Source organism: Aulostomus chinensis, chromosome 5, assembly GCF_037954235.1.
Source record: "Aulostomus chinensis isolate RoL2024-O1b breed Wild chromosome 5, RoL_Achi_v1.0, whole genome shotgun sequence".
Lineage (NCBI taxonomy): Eukaryota > Metazoa > Chordata > Actinopteri > Syngnathiformes > Aulostomidae > Aulostomus > Aulostomus chinensis.
In genome coordinates, this window is record NC_141324.1 from 9,330,437 (window position 1) to 9,355,382 (window position 24,946).

At 44.7% G+C, this 24,946-nt stretch overlaps 1 protein-coding gene across 1 annotated transcript in view; it reads left to right on the forward strand.

Moving 5' to 3' along the window:
• The window catches only part of gpr158b (G protein-coupled receptor 158b), an 80,435-nt gene that overhangs the window by 33,682 nt on the left and 21,807 nt on the right, over positions 1-24,946 (forward strand). Inside the window, exons 5-7 of the mRNA XM_086203000.1 lie at positions 1,591-1,659; positions 17,083-17,192; positions 18,631-18,869. Of these exons, the coding sequence (XP_086059126.1) occupies positions 1,591-1,659; positions 17,083-17,192; positions 18,631-18,869 (418 nt within the window). The remainder of the gene's footprint in view (positions 1-1,590; positions 1,660-17,082; positions 17,193-18,630; positions 18,870-24,946) is intronic.

Genomic DNA, 24,946 nt, shown 5'->3' on the forward strand with positions numbered 1-24,946 from the left:
GCCACATGCTAATCATGCGTGTGCACACAGAGGTGTGCTCAGGTACTAACACAAGTAGAACTGCATCCCTGGTTTTACACATCACGTATCACACCATTATATGGTCCATCGTCCAGGGTATGTCATTACTGACTGCAGCAAAATTCAATACAGCCCACTGTTGTTTCAACTTGTATTATTTTACTCAAAGCTGGGAATCTGCTGTCATTCAGAACTCTCAGTTATTCCAACCACGTCCTGGTCTGCTCTGGCTCCGGCCAGTCGGACTGGTAAATTGGAAGTAAGTGAAGGGTGCGGACTGGAATCTGTGAGTATATCAGGAGAGCAGACAGCTGCAGCCGCTACCAACCTCCCCATGAATGTGAACCATCAATAGCCAATGAAAAGAGGTGAAAATCCATGGAATATTGTAGTCCATGAGCCTGTAGCAAGGTTATCTCTACCACCATATCTGTTGCACCTAGCATTAGCCTACATAGCCTAGCATTAGCCTACATACAGTCGTGTACTCCTGTCTTCAGTCTAAAAATAAACAAAAGGTGTTTGATTCACTCACCTCACTTCAATACCCCCCCCCCCACACACACACACACAGCTACCGCTCTACCACTTCACCCAAATTCATTTCTTTCTCTTTTTCTTGTTTTTGGGAGCAAACGTGGGTCATATGAAAGAAAAGCTGTTAGCTCCCTCGCCCTGTTTTTGTTCATCAGTAAACTCCCACCTGCAGTCCGTCATTCTTGCAGGTATTTTGTGTTTGAAGAGTAAAGTCCTGCGATGTGAGAGCTCCACTCATTCAATGTTTGCTCCCTGGTTTCTGTGGCCATAAAAATAAAACTGCTGCAGTCAGTGGTTTGGTGAATACTTCCAGTTGTTCAAGCTCAATGCGCACAGACTTAATTTGTACTTACGTGTGTTTAAGTCGTACATGTTCACCACACATGAACCTGAAGCCTCCATTGGAATGCACACAGATTTGTTGCGTAATACACGTATGAGATCCTCATCTTGGGGGATAATTAGAACCAGTCCTCAAGCAAAGCAGAGGTGAATCTTTCACTGGGTGCTATTAATAGACAGTTGTGCTGTTGCCTCACGAGGAATGTCCCTGGAGCCTCTTTAATTTGACATTAAAGACATAAAAAAGGATGTAGGGTGTAATTTTGGTAATGAGATTCAATGCAGAGCAGAAACAACACATTATAACAATAAAGCTGCAAAGGTTCCAGCTACAACAAATACAAATGATTCTCCGCAGAGATGTGATGTATCATTCTGAACACATCTGTTAGATCAGGGGTGGGCAATCCTGTGCCATGGAGGGCCGTGTGTATGCAGGTTTTCCTTCCAACCAAACACTTCAACAGGTGATTCCACTGATTAACACACCTTCAGCCACAGAAGAGTATTAATCAGTGGAATCACCTGTTAAAGTGTTTGGTTGGAAGGAAAACCTGCATACACACGGCCCTCCATGGCACATGGTTGCCCACCCCTGTGTTAGATTCAACCGATAACACCAATGATAACTGATCATTTTTCAATCGGTTCATTGACTGACGCATGTGTCTGCTGCTTCCTCATTCACAGAGCATCCGTACGTCTGGTCTAATTCTGCTGGAAACCATTTTGGTCGGGGCGTTACTGCTCTACTTCCCAGTAAGTCTTGTTGTCACTGAGCTGTCACTCATTCAGCCTCTTGTAATTCCTCCATCAGTTCATGTATGCATGTAATAACATGAGAGATACGTGGTGGGCTGGGCTCGGTGATGTCACTCACGTCTTTGCACCCATCAGGATCAAACAGTTCAAGCTAATGACAGATTTATGCACACACATGTATTTTCCAGGACAATCAATCAACCACATCAAACCGAACCACACCCACATGCCTGTGGAGGCAGATTAGCTCGGAGGAGGAGAACCATGGTCTTCAAATAATGCTAAGATACATCTTTGATAAACAGTCACAATCAGTTCTAACCTGCTTTCTACTGCCTCATCATAAAAAGCTGCAAGCAGCATACGGGGCAATTATCTGCATCAAAGACCATCTACCAAACGTGCTTGTTGTTGCCTCTGACGGACTCGGAATGTTGTCATCAGTGTCTGACAACATCATTGAGAGGGTCCTCCAGAGACAGACGTTTGTCGAACATGTAGCTGAAGTCTCACTCTGAAATCTCTCCTCCACACTGAAACGTGTCCCTCTGGTCTCTCAGCTGTCTGAAAGAATGTCTCAAGCACAGAAATACACTGATGTTCCCGCCAGCGCTGAAATGCACAGCTCATGTGGGATGTGTTTGGGATACTTGGGTACCAAGTTGGCTGCGGCTTTGAACTGTGGGGCCCGTATGGATCCAGAAACATTGATCTCACATTAATTTTGGGGCCCCATAAGGGATATATGGAGGATACCTGGGAATGGGATTTGGGGCCCTTACTGCATCCCATTTTGAACCCACATGTATCCCACATTTGAATGCTTGCATGTGCTACATTCTCATCCGTCCTGGAATCACCAGAATGATATTCTTCCATGTATATAGACTGGTCTCTCCACTCCTGCATGAGTAAATATGGCCATCACATTCTAATATTGCAATCTGCTGATGATTCATCCATTATTTTAGACTTAAGTTTTGCAATTATGTGTTTATTTTCAAAATTGTGCAGCCAAGTATCTGCAGGAGTTATGCATGTCGAATCAGGCGCCCGACCACTGCGCCACAGAGAACAACAGTGAAAATTAAACAGAGGACGCTCGATGACGTCAGACAGCCTGGCTCTGCCCTCCTCAGATTTCTCTGAGATTCAGACTGGCATCCAGGGTCCCAAGGATTCCACAAGCCAAAGTTTTGGCTGGACCAGCTGGCTACAAGTAGGAGTGGTGGAGTTCAGTGACGTAGAAGTAATGGGCTTGTTTTCACGGCGGCCATGTTGGAGTCGGATGAAGCGAGATGAGTAGTTGTTGGCACTTTATTTGAAGGTAAAGATGTGGGTGCTCTCCTGCGAACAGGGTTTGGGAAACTTTCATTGACTGTACTCGCTGCACTGTTGGTGGTTTCAAACTGCTCAGTTAGTTTTACACTTCAGCTGATACCAAACACCCCCAGTGGAACGTGGCCACACCCTCTTCACCCAGTGAGTAATGGGTCTGGTTTACCAGGCTCGCTGTCAGACATTGAAAGTTAAGACTTTTATGGGACGGACTTTGACGGGTGTAACAACCCTGGATCATCACACTGCAGTGGTTGCTTGGTCTTGGTGTTCTTGTTTCTCCCTTCAGGAATTTTCAACTCATGGGCTTAAATAGAAAAATGGCTGAATTTCCCTAAAATGAGTCCAGTGCTTCACTTTGCCTTTCAGGTACTTATACTTGGGTGTATTGAGCTCAACAATAAATTTTTCTTCCCTACAATTTTTTGGGGACTCCAGAATGCAGAAAGAGCCAGCCATGTAAATTTAGCTTGAATCTACTAGCCACTGACTGCTAACAAAAGCAAAGGTGCCTGGAAACTGGCTGTTGAAAAACTCGAACACATCGTCCTGTATAATCCACGTCTTCTTTATCCAGTCATCCACAAACCCACAGCTACGCCACTGGAAATGAACACCAGCAGGTTGGTTCAACGGAATGCACCAGCTGGTTGTGCTATCATAGATAGCTGCTACCATAGATAGCTGCTATCATAGATAGCTGCTACCATAGCTAGCTGCTATCATAGATAGCTGCTACCATAGATAGCTGCTATCATAAATAGCTGTTGGCTCAAATCAGAGTGTGTGTGAGTTACTGAGCATAAAGAATAAAAAGATAAAGAACGTGTGATTTATACCAGATGGGGAATTTTTTGTCCGATTTGCTGTTATTTTAAGTTTCAAGATGAAAATATACGACTGGCTCTTTCTGTACTTTGAAGTCACAAAAAATAAAGCAGGGGGGAAAATGGATTTTTGTGAGCTCAAGATACCTATTAGTGAGTATTTGAAAGGCAAAATACATTTATTGGATGAAGTATCATGGAAAACATGAAGCCATCCGACTAAGTTTAGAGCTAAAAAAGACCGACAAACTTGTGCCAAAGAACAATTCATGAATGAGGCCCACTGCTGGACACATGCCACCAATAATGAAAACTAAGACTATAATAAATGTAAATACACTCCTGATCAAAATCTTCAGACCAGTTAAAAAATTGCATGAATTTGCATTTTGCACTGTTGGATCTTAGGGAGGTTCTAAGTGGAGCTTCAAAATGCAAAAAGAAGAAATGGGAACAAGAGACCAAAAGTTGTGAGCAGGCGATTTATTGAAAACAACGATTGAACTGAAACAGGCTGCTGATCAGCTGATCAAACATTTAAGACCACAGCCTTTAAAAGCCAAAATCTGTGCAAACATGTGGATTCCACGTCATTTCCTGTCATCACACTGTAAAGATCTCCTGATGGCAAAGGCCTCTCACTACGTGCCATCGCTGCTGAGGTTGGACGCAGTAAGACACTCATTTTACATTTCTTAAAAGATCCTGAGGGTCATGGAACAAAAAAATCAAGTGGTAGAGCCAAAAAAATCTCCCCGGCGCTGAGCCGGAGACAGGACGATCCTCGTCCCAAATGAAGGCCATTCCTGGTGCTGACTGCAGCCCAATAACCATCAGACGGCATCTGAGAGGGAGGGGCTTCAAAAACAAAAACCTTGTCAAAGGCCACGCCTCCTTCTGAATTGCCCGTTTGGACTCTGCAAGGCAGCACCAAACATGGGACATTCAAGGTGGAAGAAAGTTTTATTCTTTGATGAGAAAAAATGTAACCTTGACGGTCCTGATGGCTTCCAACGTCACTGGCATGACGAGGAGATGCCACCTGAGATGTTTTCCAGGCAGCACAGTGGGGGGCGCCATCATGATCTGGGTGCTTTTTCCTTCAGTGGAACAATGGAGCTCCAGGCTGTGCAGGGGCGTCACACAGCAACAGGCTATGTGGAGATGCTGCAGCGGCATCCCTCAGGACGGAGACCCTCATCTGTGAGGTCATGACTGGGTTATCAGCAGGACAACGCTACAATTCACAACGCCGTCTGACCGACAGCTTTTCCAGGAGAGTAATGTCACTCTTTTGGACCATCCTGCGTGTTCCCCCGATCTGAATCCTGTTGAGAACATTTGGGGATGGATGGCGAGGGAAGTTTACAAAAATGGACATCAGTCCCAGACAGTGGGACCCTCGGTGAAGCCGTCCTCACCACTTGGAGCCTCTTGGAAATGCCTGCATCAAGCAGGCCAAACCAGTGTTGAGGGGCTCAGCAGTCCTGGTGGAGCTGCTGACTGCTGAGGCGTTTCTGACGCTTCAACTTCTGTTCTAGGAGGTTTTCAGGGTTTTTGAGCTGTGGTCTTAAACGTTTGATCAGCTGATCAGCAGCCTGTTTCAGTTAAATTGTTGTTATCAATAAATGGCCTGCTCACAACTTTTGGTCTGTTGTTCCCATTTCTTCTTTTTGCATTTTGAAGCTCCACTTAGAACCTTCTTAAGATCCAACAGCGCAAAATGTAAATTCTTGCAGTTTTTTAACTGGTCTGAAGATTTTGATCAGGAGAGTATATTAGATTAAAGAAGTCAGTTTTGGTCATGAATGTATTTTTCAGAGAAAATGATAATTGTACCAGCTAAAGGAAGTCAGTGTATGTGGTAATAGCCCGCATTGCTTAATAAAAGCTTCAGTTGCAGCTACAAGCTGTTGCAGTAGTGTACTTCTGACAATCGTGTGGACGATAACAGTTGGACATCACAGTTGGTGAGCATGTACAGTACGAGTTTGTGTGTGAGTGCGTGTGTGTGTGTGTGTGTGTGTGTGTGTGTGTCCGCCTGCGTTTGCCAGCCTTTGTCTTTTCTGTGTGTGTGATCAGGTCCATGTGGGTGGGTGCCAGTGTGCATTGTTTATCTGTGGATTTAAACTTGAGCATGCACAACACTCACAGTGCACCTGGAGTGCCGTGTTCGGAGCCATCTTTAGCATGGAAACAGATGGAAGAAACCTGAGCGCCATGAAACGAGGAGATCTAATGTAACCGGGGAATTCACTGCCTTCAAATACTTGAGCAGTCTGCCAACAGTGAGCAGAGCTCTCCTCAAACGTAAAGCCTGCTGGCTTGGTGTTTGCTATTTTTAAGCACAAAAAAGAAGGAAGGAGCTTTAGAGCACTCAGCCGACTCTTGGGATGAAGGTTTTGTTCTTCTTTTTCAATTTGCTGGAATCATACCTGATGTAAGATATTTGCATTTGCACGAAACTTGGAATTCTTGTTGCAGCTGATAAAGCTATGTGACCACATCCTCATGTTATGCTCAAAATGGATGTGATTTTGCATCCATCCACTCTGGTCCCCAGTCACACCAAGGATAATTCAAGCACCTAAAATAGCTCCCCAGAAATATCCTGCCTCTCGCTTATGTTCACACACTTGGATGTACTGGATCTGCATATCTTATCATCCCTCACTCCCTGTCCCTGTCCCTCCGTCCCTCGTGTTTTCCTCTCCTGCGTACCTCTACGTCCTCTCCCTCCATCTCACCTTTGTGTCTGTAATCTTACGTTTGTTGCTGCTGCAGTTTCCTTCTTTTGCTGCCACCACAAGCTTCCTCAGCTGAGCGCAGCTGCTCCGGTCTGCTGCTCAATGCATTTTTAAACAGTCCATCAAGTTCTAGCACAACTTGTTTTAAAAATACATCTGCTGATTAATTGATGGAGGAGGCATGGTGGTTTGGATGCAAACTAGGAGGCCAACCCTCTCTTCTGGGTGATATAAAAATGTGGATATTTTCTTGTGCAGCCTCTGTGACAGAGTAGTACTCACTGCAAAAGGGCGTGACACCGTCTCACTGTCTCTGTGTATGTTTGTGTTTAGGCAGGATGGATTGTGATAGTGTGTAAGAGGCTTTACAGCTTGACATTTTCCTGTGTGGATTTGTGTGGATTTGCATTTTTGCATGTGTGCATGTGGGTGTAGGAGACAGCATGGCCTATTTTTACCTCGTATTTGCAGAGGTGATTTATTGTTTTGGTCAGAGAGCTTGAGGGCTGGATGTTTGCCCTGGAGACAAAGATGAAGGGGCCAGGTGGGAGACAAATCCTAACCACAGGTTAGCGTGACAAAGACAGGGATGGAGAGAGAGAGAGGACAAAAGGAGTAAGACACGAAATTTGCAAGAAAAAAGAAGCAGGTGAATAATTGAACTTGCAGGGCTTGTTCACATTTGGTTTGTCTTTCCTGTTGGCCTCTTTCTGCACAATACTACTGAGTTGAAATCCTTTAATTCAAACATGCTGAGGTTTCACAGGAACGCAGAGGAGGAACGTCAAAGGTGTAAATTAGACTTCTCAAGCTAAAGAAAAGTGTGAATGTGATCCTTCACCCAGTGGCTTTACTTGGCTATCCAGATACTAACAAACAGGTCTCCCAGGCTCACGGGTATTTTTTCTTTCCAGTATCTCTTCTTTGTGACTACACATGTATTAACTTTCAAGCTAATGGGGATTGACAGCTAACAACAGCAAAACTGTTCAAAGAACATCCCTTTACAAACTCTCCAAGTCGTCTGGTAGAATCCAAGTCTTCTTTATTCAGTTGCATGCTCAGTAATCCACAAACATTTTGATGAGAGATAAAAACAAACCAGAAAGTGAGTTGGTTCAACTGAACTAGAGGTGCAGTGAGTCTCAATTTAGCTCAAATCAAACGACAGGTTGGTTTCTGAGCACAGGGTTTGATGAGGAAGATGTGGAGGTGTTAGATGCCAGTCACCATCAGCTCCATCTTAAATGTGTGGCTGGCTCTCTCTGCATTCCAAAAAACGTTGATGTGAGCATCAGACATTTGCAAATTCTTGAAATGGAAGATAAACTTGATGGCTGAAGTATTACTTTAAGTCTCCATATTCATAGAAATATTTGAAAGAAGTTGCTCATAGCAGCAAACTACTGGTGGAAAGGGCGGGTATTTAGGGCGTTGTGCCGTCCACATCCCTAATGTCAGACTGGCAGTGTTTTTGTAATGGATTATAGAAACAGTAAGAGTTTCTTCAAAACACTGCAGCTGGTTATCAAAGGAGAGGAAACGTGCAGGGAAGAATGCATCGGTTCCAACCAGACGGGAGAATAACCCCGGCAGCTTGGTGTTCCACAGTGTTCCAATTTGATGTTTTGAATGATTAATTGGTGACAGTGCGCTTTCTCTGCAGTGCCGACAGGTTGGAGTTGAGTCAAATCATTAGAGGATATCTAACCCTCTCAGTCTTTGTTTTTGCAAGTGAATGTTCTTAGGAGAAAGACAAATGAGGCCTTCTACTTCAGACAAAGCTGATAAGAAGATATTAGCACAAATCAATTTGGTGAACTGACAAAGAATGAAATTAAGAGTGAAATAACCTTCACAACCTAAAAAATAACGACTGGGAGTTCTCTTTTGATTTTTTTGTATGTTGAAGAGTCATGGTGTGTTCTCAGAGAGTTTAATGCCTGTGTGTGAAATTGTTTTTCCCTCTGCGTCTGTAACGAATCCACAGAAGTTGATTTGACTTGTCAGCGGACACACAGGAGATGGCATATATTTTCCTCAGGGCTAACAGGAGAGGTAATACTGGGCCTACAAATCCCTACTTGAACACAAAAATGACTGTATATACAAACTTGTTTTTTTTTTGTTTTTGTAGAAATGGAGCCACAAGCCTAGCTTAGCATCAAAACTTGAAGCAGTCACAACCCTGTATGTTATGTTTTGTTGCTGCAGATATTTCAAACATCTTATGTCATAATCTGGTGTCTACATGTAGAGGAAACAATACAGAGTGATTAGCTGACTTACTGCATTTAGAAAATTCATGTCAAGTCCCAGCTAGGAATCCGCCCCCTACGATAGTGGGTGTTGGGCGCTGCGGGCTTCACTCTGCGTACCGTTGAAGGAACTCTGGCGTACTGCCTCTGAAGCACCCATCACAAAGCTGATGTAGAATTAACAATATAGGCTAAGTTTGGAATACATTTTGTTTAAAAGAGGATCCTCATGAATGGCCGTTTTATTTGTGCACAGTGTATCACTGTTCTGAAGGAACATGGGTACACAAGCGTTACTCACACTGGGACAGCGAGATACATTCACTCTTTGATAAGAGAGCGCGTGGCACATGTTGTTTATCAGTAGAAGATTGAAAGCAGAAGAAAGCAAACCGCCACAGATGTTTGTGTCAGCCATGATGATATTTCTTTCCAGGCTTTCCAGGTGATTTTATTATATTATATTATATTATATCATCATTATTATTGTTATAATAATAATAATTAATATTATAATCATTATTATTCCTGTTACTATGCACATATACAAAGTCACATTCAGGTACACAACGGCACACGCACATACTGTATATACAGTATATATAGTCTTTGTTTTCTTTTCTACTTTTCTATACAGTTCTATTTATGTCTGTTCTTTTTACCTTTATGGTAACAGTGCTGTGACTGTGTAGGAGATTGCAATTTCCCTGGCGGAACGTCCAAAAGGGATTAATAAGGTAACCTGTCTGTCTGTCCGTCTGTCTGTCCTGGTCAGGTGTTGTAATAATAGGCCATGTTAGCCCACTCAGCAGTGTGTATTTCTACTCAAACCTTGGGCATCAGCTGATGAGGGGCCCTGTAGCTCAGGGTGCATTTGCTTACACACGAATGACACCCCGCAATCTTGGAATTGTGAGGAATGTGGCATTCCCACCCCCCCCCCCCCCCCAAAAAAAAAATTTCGGGCTGTAAGGGATATTGTCAGTTCTTTATATCATATATGACTGGAATGGTGAAGCCTCAGTGTGAATGATGACAAACAAGCCTGTTTCTATGTAAAAAGACCTCCTGTGTCATGTCGCCACTGTTCCAGGCAGCTGGGGATGCAGTCCAAACAGGAAGTGGTGCAGCATCTTGGTAACACAAAGTTCTATTCAACGCCAAACTTTGGATTCTTAGTCTTCATGCTCCTCTGATTTTTTTTTGCCACATTTGGCAATTTTTAGGCACTAAGTGATGCCAAAAACCAGAATTATGTTTAGATGTTTATAAAATGTGTATACACCATTGATGAAACGATACGTTTCAGATAACAGTGCAACACTCAAGAGCAAAAGGGCTCTGTATCTTGGCAAAAGTGTGCCTGATTAATTAGAAACCCTCAGTTTTTGTCATGTGCCCCTGAATGTCTTTGTCAAATTTAGTGCCAATCAGTTGACAAGAACCACTGACAACGTAACAAAAAAATTATGAAAAAATGTATAACTTAACTTTTTCAAACTCCTTGGTTGCTTGCACATTTTGGACACAAACATTTTACACATAATGCATCCACTGGAGATGAGAAGTTACGAAAGGAAAATTGGTAACCCTAAAAATTGCAAAAGTTTTGAACAAAGTTATGTTGCATTCCAAAGAGGAAGTGTTAAGTATCATGACAACAAGAAGTCCTGTCAAAATTAAAAGAGGCTGAGAAGTTTCTGATGCCTGAATGAGTCTCTGCAAAATGTCCTGTATGGATCAACTTGCATCTCACCCACAGGGCGGCAGGTTTGGACTCAGCCTTCTTTTTTATAGGGTTTGATATTATACAGTATAAATCATTTTTGATTGATGGATGTATCGCAGTCAATGAACTTCATAAAAACACATCATTGGTGCTGGAGACCTGTATCTGACCTCAATGACAGTGGATCAGGCGATGCACTGGACCGCCATTGACGATACGTGGAGAGGGAAGTGGTGGTGGTGCAGGGACCAAGGGACTCTTGTGGACTGGTTTGATCTTGGAGACATGGAAGTTTGGGTGCCACAGGATTGATGACCTTCTGGATCTTGAAAGACCTGACGAACTTGGGTGCCATCTTTTGCAGTCTTGTGTGGAGAGCCACTCTTGTTGGCCTGTTTGGCAGGTAATTGCAGGTGTACAGTGCCGATTGGCAGCGGCAGTATAGCAACCCACAGAGGAAGGTGGAGCGAGCTTGGAGTCATGTTCTGCAGTAGCGGTGGACAACAGTTTGGAGAGATGGGCTGGAAACTTCCTTCTCTTGGGCTGGGAACAGTGGTGGTTGATGGCCGTATGCACACTGACATGCAGCGAGGTCGGTGGCAGATCAGACAAGGGAGTTGTGAGCATATTCCACCCACAACAGCTGTGACAGGAGTTCGGGGAAGCCGTGCACCATAGGGCTGTTCTTGGTTCATGTGGTCTGTCTGTCCATTGGTCTGGGGATGAACCCAGAGGACGGACTGGCGGTGGCACCCAGCAGACTGCAAAACGCCCTCTAAAGAAAACTGGGAACCACGATGCATCACCCCATCAACAGGAAGGTCATGCAGGTGGAATACATGAAGCAAGACCAACTTAGCAGTCTCTTTAACAGAGGGGAGCTTGGGCAGCGGCTCAAAGTAGACCCGCTCCAGCAGGAGAGGGAAGAAGGGCGAATGATGCCAAGGAGTCCTGGATGTACATCTCCATGACTCCTCTCTCGGACTCAGACAGAGAGTACAGGCGCCCCTTGGGAGGAGACATACCAGGCAGGGGATCTATGGCGCAGTTGTAGGGGCTTTGTGGGGGCAGAAACATGGCCCTGGCTTTACTGAGGACTTGGTGGAAGTCATGGTATTCAGGTGGCACCCTGGAGAGGTTGGATGAAGGGCTGGATCTGAAGCTGGAGGTGGAGGAATAAAGTGGAGCTAAGGCTTGGTGCAGGCACCTTAGATGACAGGAGGAGCTCCACTCCAGAACGGCCCCAGTGACCAAGTCGATATGAGGTTATGATGACGGAACCATGGATACCCCTGGATAAGTGGCAGGCGGGAAGAGCTCAGGATATGGAACTGGACTGTTTTGTGGTGATTACGTAAAAGCTGAAGGTGGACATCAGAGGTCTGCTGAGTGAAACTGCCCAAGATGTGTCTAAGGCTCTAGCAGGCACCGGATGAGACAAAGGAACCCTAGCTGAAGGACCACCTCCTAATCAATAATACAGGCATTAGCCCCAAAGTCAATGAAGATAGCCAAAGTGGAAGGGCCATCTGGAAGAAGGAGACAGCCCTAGAACAGACGTCTCTGACTTTGGGGAGGTGACAGGGCAGTTGAGCTCACCAGGGCCTCCCCAACTACTGGTGAGCTTCTGGCTTATGCTGAACAGCTGGAGACGTATTGTTCCACTGCCCCACAATAGAGGCAGAGATTGGATTTGCGATGGTGCTCCCTCTCCTTCAGGGAGAGGGAGGTGCAACTCAACTGCATTGGCTCGGGATCCACAGTCTGCTGACCCAATGAGGTGGAGTTGGATGCGGCAGCACCCCTACGGTGGAGGAGGACACAAAGTAAGATGGCCAAATCAATCACCCCGCATTTAGGACGGGTATCGCCACAGTGAGGCCTCCAGACATCCTTCCTGGCCTTTTCCAGCTCACACCAAAAAACGTCTCTATTGCTGTTGCCAGTTAATAAAGGCGCTCCTTCTACGAGAACTGCCTCTGGTCTCCAGCAATTACTCGTCTGTGTTTTACACTGTCTGTGTCTTGTGCAGTGAAGCCTGGATCCATTCTGGATCTTGGTCTTCTCTTCCAGTGGCTTGTTTTCCTCTTTCTGTTCCTTCTCTGCCTTTGGTTCAGTGTGTCTTTGTCTCGGTGTGTTTCTTTGACTTAATGCGTCTTTGGCTGTATCTTAACAGATTTTTCAGCCATTTCTTCATAGAGCTTAATGCTACCAAGGACAGCAAAAAGTTGTGGCCAGTCACACACTTCAGAAACCAGTGGTTGACCTTCATGTACGGCTAGTGTATTGATGGCGAAGGGACCGGCTTGTACAGGCCCAGCATGGAGCAGACCAGAATGATGTCAGCAAGGTCGACCCTCCCAAAATGCATGCGCAGGTCATCACGTATTTGTTTGGCATTGCAAGGACATGTTTCACATCCTCCTTCACTTGCTCTGTGTCTTGTCTCTCTGTGTCATTGACCTCCATGATTCCCAGCGTGGGGAAGACCCATGCACTGGCTGCAGGGTAGATCTATTTGAAAATAATAAGGCAGCCCGGTGGAGCAGTGGTCCTCACGGTGGCCCCCCAGCAAGAAGGTTGTGGGTGGAGCCCCTGCTGCAGCACGGGGTCTTTCTGGGTGAGTCTCCATGTTCTCCCTGTTCCTGCTGGGTTCTCTCTGGTACTCCAGCTTCCTCCACAGTCCAAAGACATCAAGAGGGGACCAGGTTAATCCAGACTCTAAATTGACCGTAGGCGTGGCTGGGAGAGCCAATGGTTGTCTGTCTCTATGTGTTGGCCCTGCCATGGACTGGTGACCTGTCCAGGGGGAAGGCTGCTGGGATAGGCTCCACCCCCACCACCCTCAACAGGAGAAGAGGGAGAACATGGAATGATGGATGATGGATGGATGATGGATGGATGGCGTTACCAACTTTGCCACAGAACACAGAGCTGTTGTAACTGGACTCCACATGGTCACATCGTTGGTTTGATGAGGGTCTTGAAGTCGCAGTCATGGTGCCACTCGTTCGTTGGTACGGGAGGTGATATTTGCAACAGTGTGCAGCTTCATCTGCTCCTTCATGCTAAATCCAAATATTATCAGGCCCCTCTGACTGCAGCTGTTAGGGAGGCCCCTGCTGTACCGGGGGGCCAGGGGCTGACAGCGCTCCCCAGCAGTGTCTGGACTCTCTGTACTCTTTCTTGTTGTGCATGTTTCACTCAATGAACCTTAAGATTGTAGAATGGGATAGGCTCCACCCCCACCACCCTGAACAGGAGAAGAGGGAGAACATGGATAGAGGGACGGAAATAATAGTCTATAATCAAGTTACTTAAATAGATAAATAAAGCACTTCATTGGTATGAAATTTATGAATAGTGTTAATTAGCCTTTTCAGACAGTGGCCCTCATTTATCAGACAAATATCAAACAGAACTTGGGTGTGCGATCATTTCCACACAAAGCTCTGCTTCCGATGTGAGCAGAGGCTGACATCAAATCTCACGTCAAGGCTTCAAAGTGAAGTTTTTCGTCCTTCAAGTGCACACTAACGGGAGTCTTGAGCTCACAAGGATGTTTTTCATCAATATTTAATGTTTTGCTTTACCTCTTTGACTCCAGAAAGCGGAAAGAGCCAGCTACGAATATTTTGTATTTAATAGAGGCGAACAACAGCTACAGCAACAAAACAGCAAAGCTGCTCAAAAAAGGACCTGTTGTGGGGTGCTTTTCTTCCTGTCTCTAAGATGCGATTCAGGCCCAACTGAACAGAATGTGTTCTTAAAAACCTTTCATGAATCAGGCCCCTTGTTTTGGAATTCTTTTTTTCTTATTGTTGTGAAAATTGATTTACAAAATGAAACTTATTTTCAAGCTCACTTCTTTGTCCTCCTTTTACCGACTAATTTATCAGTTCCTGAGCTGCATCAGTGATTCACAGCCCGTGGTGGAGCGCTAAGAAGGAACAGCTATAATTCCTCCTCTCGGTTATAAAATGGACTTGGCTTCCTGCTCTCTCACGACCAGAATACCAATGACAGACTGTGGCACTGCGAGGTTTTGATGAGGATTGTGGATGGAAGGAAACACTTGCTGATAATTCAGAAAGGATGGTAAAGATGCAATCACAAAAACAGAAGAGTCCTAATAATTCACTGCACATTCCGTGATATCCTTTTAAATTCCCTAAAAGCAGCAGGAGATGTTTTTCACCGGTTTTGTTAGTATCTTTTTACCCAGTCAGGTGACAAAATGTAAGTATTTATCTTCCCTGTGAAGACAATTAATGTGTGGAACTGTGATTAAGTGGGACGTCTGCAGCATGAGAAAACTAGCTGTATCCCTCAGACTCGCCTTAAGCTGCCAAGTTGGGTGAATCACGTATTTGACCAGCACAGCTGCATGAACGCAAATCATCGCACCACAAAATATTATTCCAGCTGTGGATATGAAGGATGTTCGCCCTCCGAAAGTTGCTCTTACCAGTATCTTTAGATTACCTTCCTATCATTTTAACAATTTAAACATCTCACTGTTTACTTTTGTTTTATTTACCCTCAAGGTTTCGCCGACTGCTTCCATTTGCCTCAAGTACAGTATGTTAACAAAAAAAAAAGAAATTTGGCTGCAGCGATCAGAAAGATGAAACGAGCTAACGGGCTACAGGTGAGCTACATAACATGCTTTTTCTTTGGGTTCAATGCAGATATTCCAAACTGGTAGGTTTTTTTTAAAAACAGACAAAATGAGATCCCCGGGATAATCAGCATCATTACAAACAAAAGAAAATACCCAACTGTGAAATGACATTATTTCAGGTGTGACATGGATCTTCATGGACCGCCTCGGGGCGGAGGACCACCATTCCTCTGGAGTGCACCTCCATTCCTCTGAAACCTTTCGGTCAGCTACGCCACATATCCAGGGGCTGTTGTACCCTCTAAAGCCTAAATTCATGCTGTCGGCTCAATATTCTCATTGTGCTGTGCAAATACGATAGCTTCATTCTCTTGCTACTTCAGAGAATTCAAATTTTTAGAAATCATTTTGGACCTGCTGGTATGCAAATGTTCCTCATGCAGGTTTGTATTTATTATTATTACTATTATCATTATTATTGTTGTTATGATTGTATCAGTTTTTAAGAGCTTGCCATCATCAGAGTACAAACTGGTTCGTGTGAATTACTTCAGCAACCAGGTTCACGCGTATCTGCAGGGTGGTTGAAGCAGGTTCTTTGCTGCAGTGGGAGTGAGAGGAGTGACTGTGAAGGAGCTTTAGTGCCGATGTGACGTATGGAGTCCTGCTGAGATCCACACTCATGCATTTGGAATAGAAGTGCAAATGGAGGCTCTCATTTTGCCTCAGAGACAGGCTTGTCCTCAAAAATAATAGGTGGAAATAAACCTCACACCAAATAGAGGTGATAGGCTGCTCCGCTCAGCTCGGTCCTCATGGTGGCCTCAGGCGCTGAAGGCCAGGACCATAGACCACCTCTTCCTCTCGCTCTGGTGGCTCTATCTTGATGGTGCCACTGATGTCTTCTTCCTTTCAGAGCTCTTCTCCTAGAGGTTGTCTGGTGTAATTGTTCTTTGTATTTTGTGTTTCAGAGGCAGTCACGTGTTTTCAGCTGGATGCTGATGCTGACTGCCTGTCAACAGCAGCTGGAGCAACAAATCTCTTAATCCACAAACATTTTGAATTGAGCTAAAAAAAAAAAAATTGCCAGCTCACAACTGGAGGTGCTGGTCAAAGCGCTTGTGGAATGTTGAACAAACCAATGTATAAAGAAGATGTGGATTCTACAGATGATGTGCTCGAGTGTTTGTAAATGGACACTTTTGGACAGCTTCACTGTTATTAGTCTCCGTTAGCTTCAAGCTAAGTATGCATGGCTGGCTATTTCTGCAATCTGGAGACATAAAGACACAATGCAGGAAGGCAGAAGCATGTTTGTTAGGTCCAGACATTTATTCACGAGTACTTGAAAAAGAAAACACATGTTAAAGCGCACTGTCTGTTAAGGTGTTGAGGAGGGAGACGTACCTCCACCACCTGCTGGGCACTGTTACACTGGCTCCAGCTTGGCCTCTTGGATCATGCAGCTCTTCCTGCCACAGCTTTGCTTTCTGCCATGTAGAGCAGCAGTCAGCCCCTACACCCAAACTGGAGGACCAGAGCGACAGGTTGAGTGCACAGGGAGACAAAGACTTGAAATGGGTGCACACAGGTTGAGTGCATCACCACAGAGTTGGGCACCCTTCAATCTCTCACATCTAACGGGTTCTGGTATTCTGACCACACACATACAACTGGGGGGGGGGGGGGGGGGGGGTAAGATATCTGCAAAGTCACATCTGCCACCATCTCACTTTCACATGCTGGAAACTCACCACTTTCTTTTCTGATTCCTTCAGTGTGATTATTTAGTAGTGTAGTGGAAGGTGTCATTGGCTACTTGCAAGGAAATAAGTGTGTGTGTGTGTGTGTGTCTGTCTCTCTCTCTCTCTCTCTCTCTCTCTCTCCCTCTCTGTAGGTGATGATCCTATACTTCCATCCCAGTGTGTTCCGCTGTGTCCTCCTGAGGTGGGTTCGTCTGCTGGGTTTTGCTATCATGTACGGCACCGTCATCCTCAAGCTGTTCAGGTACAGTGGTTTGAAGTTGAGGTATTCACCGTATTAATACAGTACTGATACTGCTAAGGGCTGTATTTTTGCCTGTGCTGCATGCTACTTAACCCCCCAATTTTTTTTTCCCTTATCATTCTTCATAGGTTTTTAGCTCACAAAGACGTTTCTTCTTTTCTGTGTCACTTATTTGTAAGTCCAGAACGCAGAAAGAACCAGTCACATATATTTAGCATGAGGCTAATAGTAGCTGACAGGTAACAACAGTGAAACAGCCCAAAAATGACAGTGTTTAAAAGCATCAAATGCATCATCCAATGCAATGTGTGTACTTTTGTGAACGACCGTGCCAGCTGCTCGTGGATTCCTGAGCGTCATACTGATAAAGAGGTCCTGGATTCTACTGGACCAAGTGCTGGCCGGCTCTTTCTACATTCGCCGGGGGGGGGGGGGGGGGGGGCATCTCTATGAGCTCCTCAATACTTGCTTGAAATACATCTGAATTATTTGTATTTGATTAATGGAATACTGAGGTTAAAAGCAAAACATTTTGATAATTTAGGAGCTAGATTTTCTCCATTTCAATAATTCAGCTCTGTCTCTCTCGCTGCACATTTGTGCGCACACATACATGCAGGTTGGCCAATAAGCATATTTGAATTTCACATCAGGACTGCAGGGTCTGCTCCTGCATACCCAAGTGTCTGTTCACACTCACACTTCCTGCACAAGTGTTTCTGAGGCGGGAGAAGGACGGGTTAAAGGCTAGTTGGAGTGTTCCCTTGGCAAAATTACCGATTTGATTTTTTTCCCCGCTGGCAGGGTGTTAAGTTGGCCTCGACGGCCAACTCTAACAGCCCGGTCCAGCTCAACATACCAAAGACTCAATAGATTTGTCACTGTCTGCTTGGGAGAGAGCAGATGAAGTGCAGCGAATAGACGGGAGTAAACAGAGAGCTCTCTGTTGGTATGCAGTCTTCTGTAGATGTTGAACTTTATTAAATAACCTCTTATCTCTGTCCCCATATGGCTCCTCTTTTCTCACATCAGATCGTTCACAGCTATTCTGACTGATGTGTTTCATTGTTTATTCCCTTTCCAGTGATGCTGTCTCGTGTTTGAAGTGCAAACAGAAAATACTGTGTAACTAGTAAATAAATGTCTGCAAAGGCTCAAAAAAGAAAAGTCGGCCCCCCCTAAGAAAAGTAGATAATTCTTCTAATTATAAGAAACACACAAACATCTGTCCTTGTTCTATTATTTAGTTCCTCATTGCCTTACCTTTTTGTTTTAGTTTTTTTTACTGTGAATTACTCCCAACATCCATGAATGAAACTAGAATAACGGGTTTTCTCCTGCGTGGAACTCAAGTGTGCCCAGAGCAGCTCTTGTTAAAGTTGCTCAGGAGGATTTCAGCCAGCTAGGCTCATTTCTCTCTCGTCCTCTCTGCTTCCAGGGTGTTAAAGGTGTTCCTGTCCCGCACGGCCCAGAGGACGCCGTACATGACCAGCTGGCGAGTGCTGTGGCTGCTAGCGGTGATTCTGCTAGTGGTGTTGTGGTTCTTGGTGGCCTGGACGTCGGCTGTTTGTCAGAACCCCGAGCTGAGTCGCGCATTAATCACTGCAGGTGTAACCCCAGAGGGGCTGCAGTTCAGCATGTGTCTGCTGGACCGATGGGACTACATGATGGCAGTCGGTGAGTGTTTTAATTCACAAATAGACGATGTGCAGAGACGTCACAATTTGGAGTTTGACGTTTCTCCAACACTCACAAGAAACGTCTGGCTCCACCCATCAATATTCTGCTGTCTCTGTAAGCCAATCATGATCGATATGGCGGTGCTAAACTCTGGGACTTTGAAAACAGCATCACACGTTACTAGGCAAGAACGGTTGCCTAGTAACGGTTGCCCAGAAACAGTTGCCCAGTAACAGTTGCCTAGTAACAGTTGCCCAGTCATAGCCATCCACTAACAGTTGCCCAGTATTAGCCACCCAGGAATACTTGCCCAGTAACAGCCGCCCATGAATAGTTACCCAGTAAATGTTGCCCAATAGTAGCAACCCAGTAACAGTTGCCCACTAACAGTTTCACAGTAACAGTTGCCCAGTAACAGTTGCCCAGAAACAGCTGCCCAGTATTAGCACCTCAGTAATAGTTGCCCAGTATTAGCACCTCAGTAATAGGTGCCCAGTATTAGCACCTCATTAAAAGTTACCCAGTAAATGTTGCCCAATGGTAGCAAACCAGTAACAGTTTCCCAGTAACAGTTTCCAAGTAACAGTTGCCCAGTAATAGCACCTCAGTAATAGTTGCCCAGTAATAGCACCTCAGTAATAGTTGACCAGTATTAGCACCTCAGTAATAGTTGCCCAGTATTAGCACCTCAGTAATAGTTGCCCAGTATTAGCACCTCAGTAATAGTTGCCCAGTAATAGCACCTCAGTAATAGTTGCCCAGTATTAGCACCTCAGTAATAGTTGACCAGTAAATGTTGCCCAATACTAGCAACCCAGTAACAGTTGCCCACTAACAGTTTCCCAGTAACATTTGCCCAGCATTAGCACCTCAGTAATAGTTGCCCAGTAATAGCACCTCAGTAATAGTTGCCCAGTATTAGCACCTCAGTAATAGTTGCCCAGTAATAGCACCTCAGTAATAGTTGCCCAGTATTAGCACCTCAGTAATAGTTGACCAGTAAATGTTGCCCAATACTAGCAACCCAGTAACAGTTGCCCACTAACAGTTTCCCAGTAACAGTTGCCCAGTAATAGCACCTCAGTAATAGTTGCCCAGTAATAGCACCTCAGTAATAGTTGCCCAGTATTAGCACCTCAGTAATACTTGCCCAGTATTAGCACCTCAGTAATACTTGCCCAGTATTAGCACCTCAGTAATAGTTGCCCAGTATTAGCACCTCAGTAATACTTGCCCAGTATTAGCACCTCAGTAATACTTGCCCAGTATTAGCGCCTCAGTAATAGTAGCCCAGTATTAGCATCTCAGTAATAGTAGCCCAGTATTAGCGCCTCAGTAATAGTAGCCCAGTATTAGCACCTCAGTAATAGTAGCCCAGTATTAGCACCTCAGTTATAGTTGCCCAGTAATAGCACCTCAGTAATAGTTGCCCAGTATTAGCACCTCAGTAATAGTTGCCCAGTAATAGCACCTCAGTAATAGTTGCCCAGTATTAGCACCTCAGTAATAGTTGCCCAGTCATAGCACCTCAGTAATAGTTGCCCAGTATTAGCACCTCAGTAATAGTTGACCAGTAAATGTTGCCCAATACTAGCAACCCAGTAACAGTTGCCCACTAACAGTTTCCCAGTAACATTTGCCTAGCATTAGCACCTCAGTAATAGTTGCCCAGTAATAGCACCTCAGTAATAGTTGCCCAGTATTAGCACCTCAGTAATAGTTGCCCAGTAATAGCACCTCAGTAATAGTTGCCCAGTATTAGCACCTCAGTAATAGTTGACCAGTAAATGTTGCCCAATACTAGCAACCCAGTAACAGTTGCCCACTAACAGTTTCCCAGTAACAGTTGCCCAGTAATAGCACCTCAGTAATAGTTGCCCAGTAATAGCACCTCAGTAATAGTTGCCCAGTATTAGCACCTCAGTAATACTTGCCCAGTATTAGCACCTCAGTAATACTTGCCCAGTATTAGCACCTCAGTAATAGTTGCCCAGTATTAGCACCTCAGTAATACTTGCCCAGTATTAGCACCTCAGTAATACTTGCCAAGTATTAGCGCCTCAGTAATAGTAGCCCAGTATTAGCATCTCAGTAATAGTAGCCCAGTATTAGCGCCTCAGTAATAGTAGCCCAGTATTAGCACCTCAGTAATAGTAGCCCAGTATTAGCACCTCAGTTATAGTTGCCCAGTAATAGCACCTCAGTAATAGTTGCCCAGTATTAGCACCTCAGTAATAGTTGCCCAGTAATAGCACCTCAGTAATAGTTGCCCAGTATTAGCACCTCAGTAATAGTTGCCCAGTCATAGCACCTCAGTAATAGTTGCCCAGTATTAGCACCTCAGTAATAGTTGCCCAGTAAATGTTGCCCAATACTAGCAACCCACTAACAGTTTCCCAGTAACATTTGCCCAGCATTAGCACCTCAGTAATAGTTGCCCAGTAATAGCACCTCAGTAATAGTTGCCCAGTATTAGCACCTCAGTAATAGTTGCCCAGTAATAGCACCTCAGTAATAGTTGCCCAGTATTAGCACCTCAGTAATAGTTGACCAGTAAATGTTGCCCAATACTAGCAACCCAGTAACAGTTGCCCACTAACAGTTTCCCAGTAACAGTTGCCCAGTAATAGCACCTCAGTAATAGTTGCCCAGTAATAGCACCTCAGTAATAGTTGCCCAGTATTAGCACCTCAGTAATACTTGCCCAGTATTAGCACCTCAGTAATACTTGCCCAGTATTAGCACCTCAGTAATAGTTGCCCAGTATTAGCACCTCAGTAATACTTGCCCAGTATTAGCACCTCAGTAATACTTGCCCAGTATTAGCGCCTCAGTAATAGTAGCCCAGTATTAGCATCTCAGTAATAGTAGCCCAGTATTAGCGCCTCAGTAATAGTAGCCCAGTATTAGCACCTCAGTAATAGTAGCCCAGTATTAGCACCTCAGTTATAGTTGCCCAGTAATAGCACCTCAGTAATAGTTGCCCAGTATTAGCACCTCAGTAATAGTTGCCCAGTAATAGCACCTCAGTAATAGTTGCCCAGTATTAGCACCTCAGTAATAGTTGCCCAGTCATAGCACCTCAGTAATAGTTGCCCAGTATTAGCACCTCAGTAATAGCTGCCCAGTAAATGTTGCCCAATACTAGCAACCCACTAACAGTTGCCCACTAACAGTTTCCCAGTAACAGTTGCCCAGTAATATCACCTCAGTAATAGTTGCCCAGTATTAGCACCTCAGTAATAGTTGCCCAGCAATAGCACCTCAGTTATAGTTGCCCAGTATTAGCATCTCAGTAATAGTAGCCCAGTATTAGCACCTCAGTAATAGTAGCCCAGTATTAGCACCTCAGTAATAGTAGCCCAGTCTGAGCACCTCAGTTATAGTTGCCCAGTATTAGCACCTCAGTAATAGTTGCCCAGTATTAGCACCTCAGTAATAGTTGCCCAGTAATAGCACCTCAGTAATAGTTGCCCAGTATTAGCACCTCAGTAATAGTTGCCCAGTCATAGCACCTCAGTAATAGTTGCCCAGTATTAGCACCTCAGTAATAGTTGCCCAGTAATAGCACCTCAGTAATAGTTGCCCAGTATTAGCACCTCAGTAATAGTTGCCCAGTCATAGCACCTCAGTAATAGTTGCCCAGTATTAGCACCTCAGTAATAGTTGCCCAGTATTAGCACCTCAGTAATAGTTGCCCAGTCATAGCACCTCAGTAATAGTTGCCCAGTATTAGCACCTCAGTAATAGTTGCCCAGTAATAGCACCTCAGTAATAGTTGCCCAGTATTAGCACCTCAGTAATAGTTGCCCAGTCATAGCACCTCAGTAATAGTTGCCCAGTATTAGCACCTCAGTAATAGTTGCCCAGTATTAGCACCTCAGTAATAGTAGCCCAGTATTAGCACCTCAGTAATAGTTGCCCAGTTAATGTTGCCCAATACTAGCAACCCAGTAACAGTTGCCCACTAACAGTTTCCCAGTAATAGTTGCCCAGTAATAGCACCTCAGTAATAGTTGCCCAGTATTAGCACCTCAGTAATACTTGCCCAGTAATAGCACCTCAGTAATAGTTGCCCAGTAATAGCACCTCAGTAATAGTAGCCCAGTATTAGCACCTCAGTAATAGTAGCCCAGTATTAGCACCTCAGTAATAGTTGCCCAGTAAATGTTGCCCAATACTAGCAACCCAGTAACAGTTGCCCACTAACAGTTTCCCAGTAACAGTAGCCCAGTAATAGCACCTCAGTAATAGTTGCCCAGTATTAGCACCTAGTAATAGTAGCCCAGTATTAGCACCTCAGTAATAGTAGCCCAGTAATAGCACCTCAGTAATAGTAGCCCAGTGATAGCACCTCAGTAATAGTTGCCCAGTATTAGCACCTCAGTAATAGTTGCCCAGTAATAGCACCTCAGTAATAGTTGCCCAGTAATAGCACCTCAGTAATAGTTGCCCAGTATTAGCACCTCAGTAATAGTTGCCCAGTAATAGCACCTCAGTAATAGTTGCCCAGTATTAGCACCTCAGTAATAGTAGCCCAGTATTAGCACCTCAGTAATAGTAGCCCAGTATTAGCACCTCAGTAATAGTTGCCCAGTAATAGCACCTCAGTAATAGTTGCCCAGTATTAGCAACTCAGTAATAGTTGCCCAGTAACAGCTGCCCAGTATCAAGCTCGTACTCACGCCCAGTATTAGCACCTCAGTAATAGTTGACCAGTAAATGTTGCCCAATACTAGCAACCCAGTAACAGTTGCCCACTTACAGTTTCCCAGTAACAGTTGCCCAGTAATAGCACCTCAGTAATAGTTGCCCAGTATTAGCACCTCAGTAATAGTTGACCAGTAAATGTTGCCCAATACTAGCAACCCAGTAACAGTTGCCCACTAACAGTTTCCCAGTAACAGTAGCCCAGTAATAGCACCTCAGTAATAGTTGCCCAGTATTAGCACCTAGTAATAGTAGCCCAGTATTAGCACCTCAGTAATAGTAGCCCAGTAATAGCACCTCAGTAATAGTAGCCCAGTGATAGCACCTCAGTAATAGTTGCCCAGTATTAGCACCTCAGTAATAGTTGCCCAGTAATAGCACCTCAGTAATAGTTGCCCAGTAATAGCACCTCAGTAATAGTTGCCCAGTATTAGCACCTCAGTAATAGTTGCCCAGTAATAGCACCTCAGTAATAGTTGCCCAGTATTAGCACCTCAGTAATAGTAGCCCAGTATTAGCACCTCAGTAATAGTAGCCCAGTATTAGCACTTCAGTAATAGTTGCCCAGTAATAGCACCTCAGTAATAGTTGCCCAGTATTAGCAACTCAGTAATAGTTGCCCAGTAACAGCTGCCCAGTATCAAGCTCGTACTCACGCCCAGTATTAGCACCTCAGTAATAGTTGACCAGTAAATGTTGCCCAATACTAGCAACCCAGTAACAGTTGCCCACTTACAGTTTCCCAGTAACAGTTGCCCAGTAATAGCACCTCAGTAATAGTTGCCCAGTATTAGCACCTCAGTAATAGTTGACCAGTAAATGTTGCCCAATACTAGCAACCCAGTAACAGTTGCCCACTAACAGTTTCCCAGTAACAGTTGCCTAGTAATAGCACCTCAGTAATAGTTGCCCAGTAATAGCACCTCAGTAATAGTTGCCCAGTATTAGCACCTCAGTAATAGTTGCCTAGTAATAGCACCTCAGTAATAGTAGCCCAGTAATAGCACCTCAGTAATAGTTGACCAGTATTAGCACCTCAGTAATAGTTGCCAGGTATTAGCACCTCAGTAATAGTAGCCCAGTATTAGCACCTCAGTAATAGTTGCCCAGTATTAGCACCTCAGTAATACTTGCCCAGTAATAGCACCTCAGTAATAGTTGCCCAGTATTAGCACTTCAGTAATAGTTGCCCAGTAATAGCACCTCAGTAATAGTTGCCCAGTAATAGCACCTCAGTAATAGTTGCCCAGTAACAGCTGCCCAGTATCAAGCTCGTACTCACGCCAGGCCTCTGGTACCCCGACTCCCTACCAGCTGTAGGTGGAGGAGTTTTTCTGGGGTTGTGGTTGGGATCCCAGTTCCAG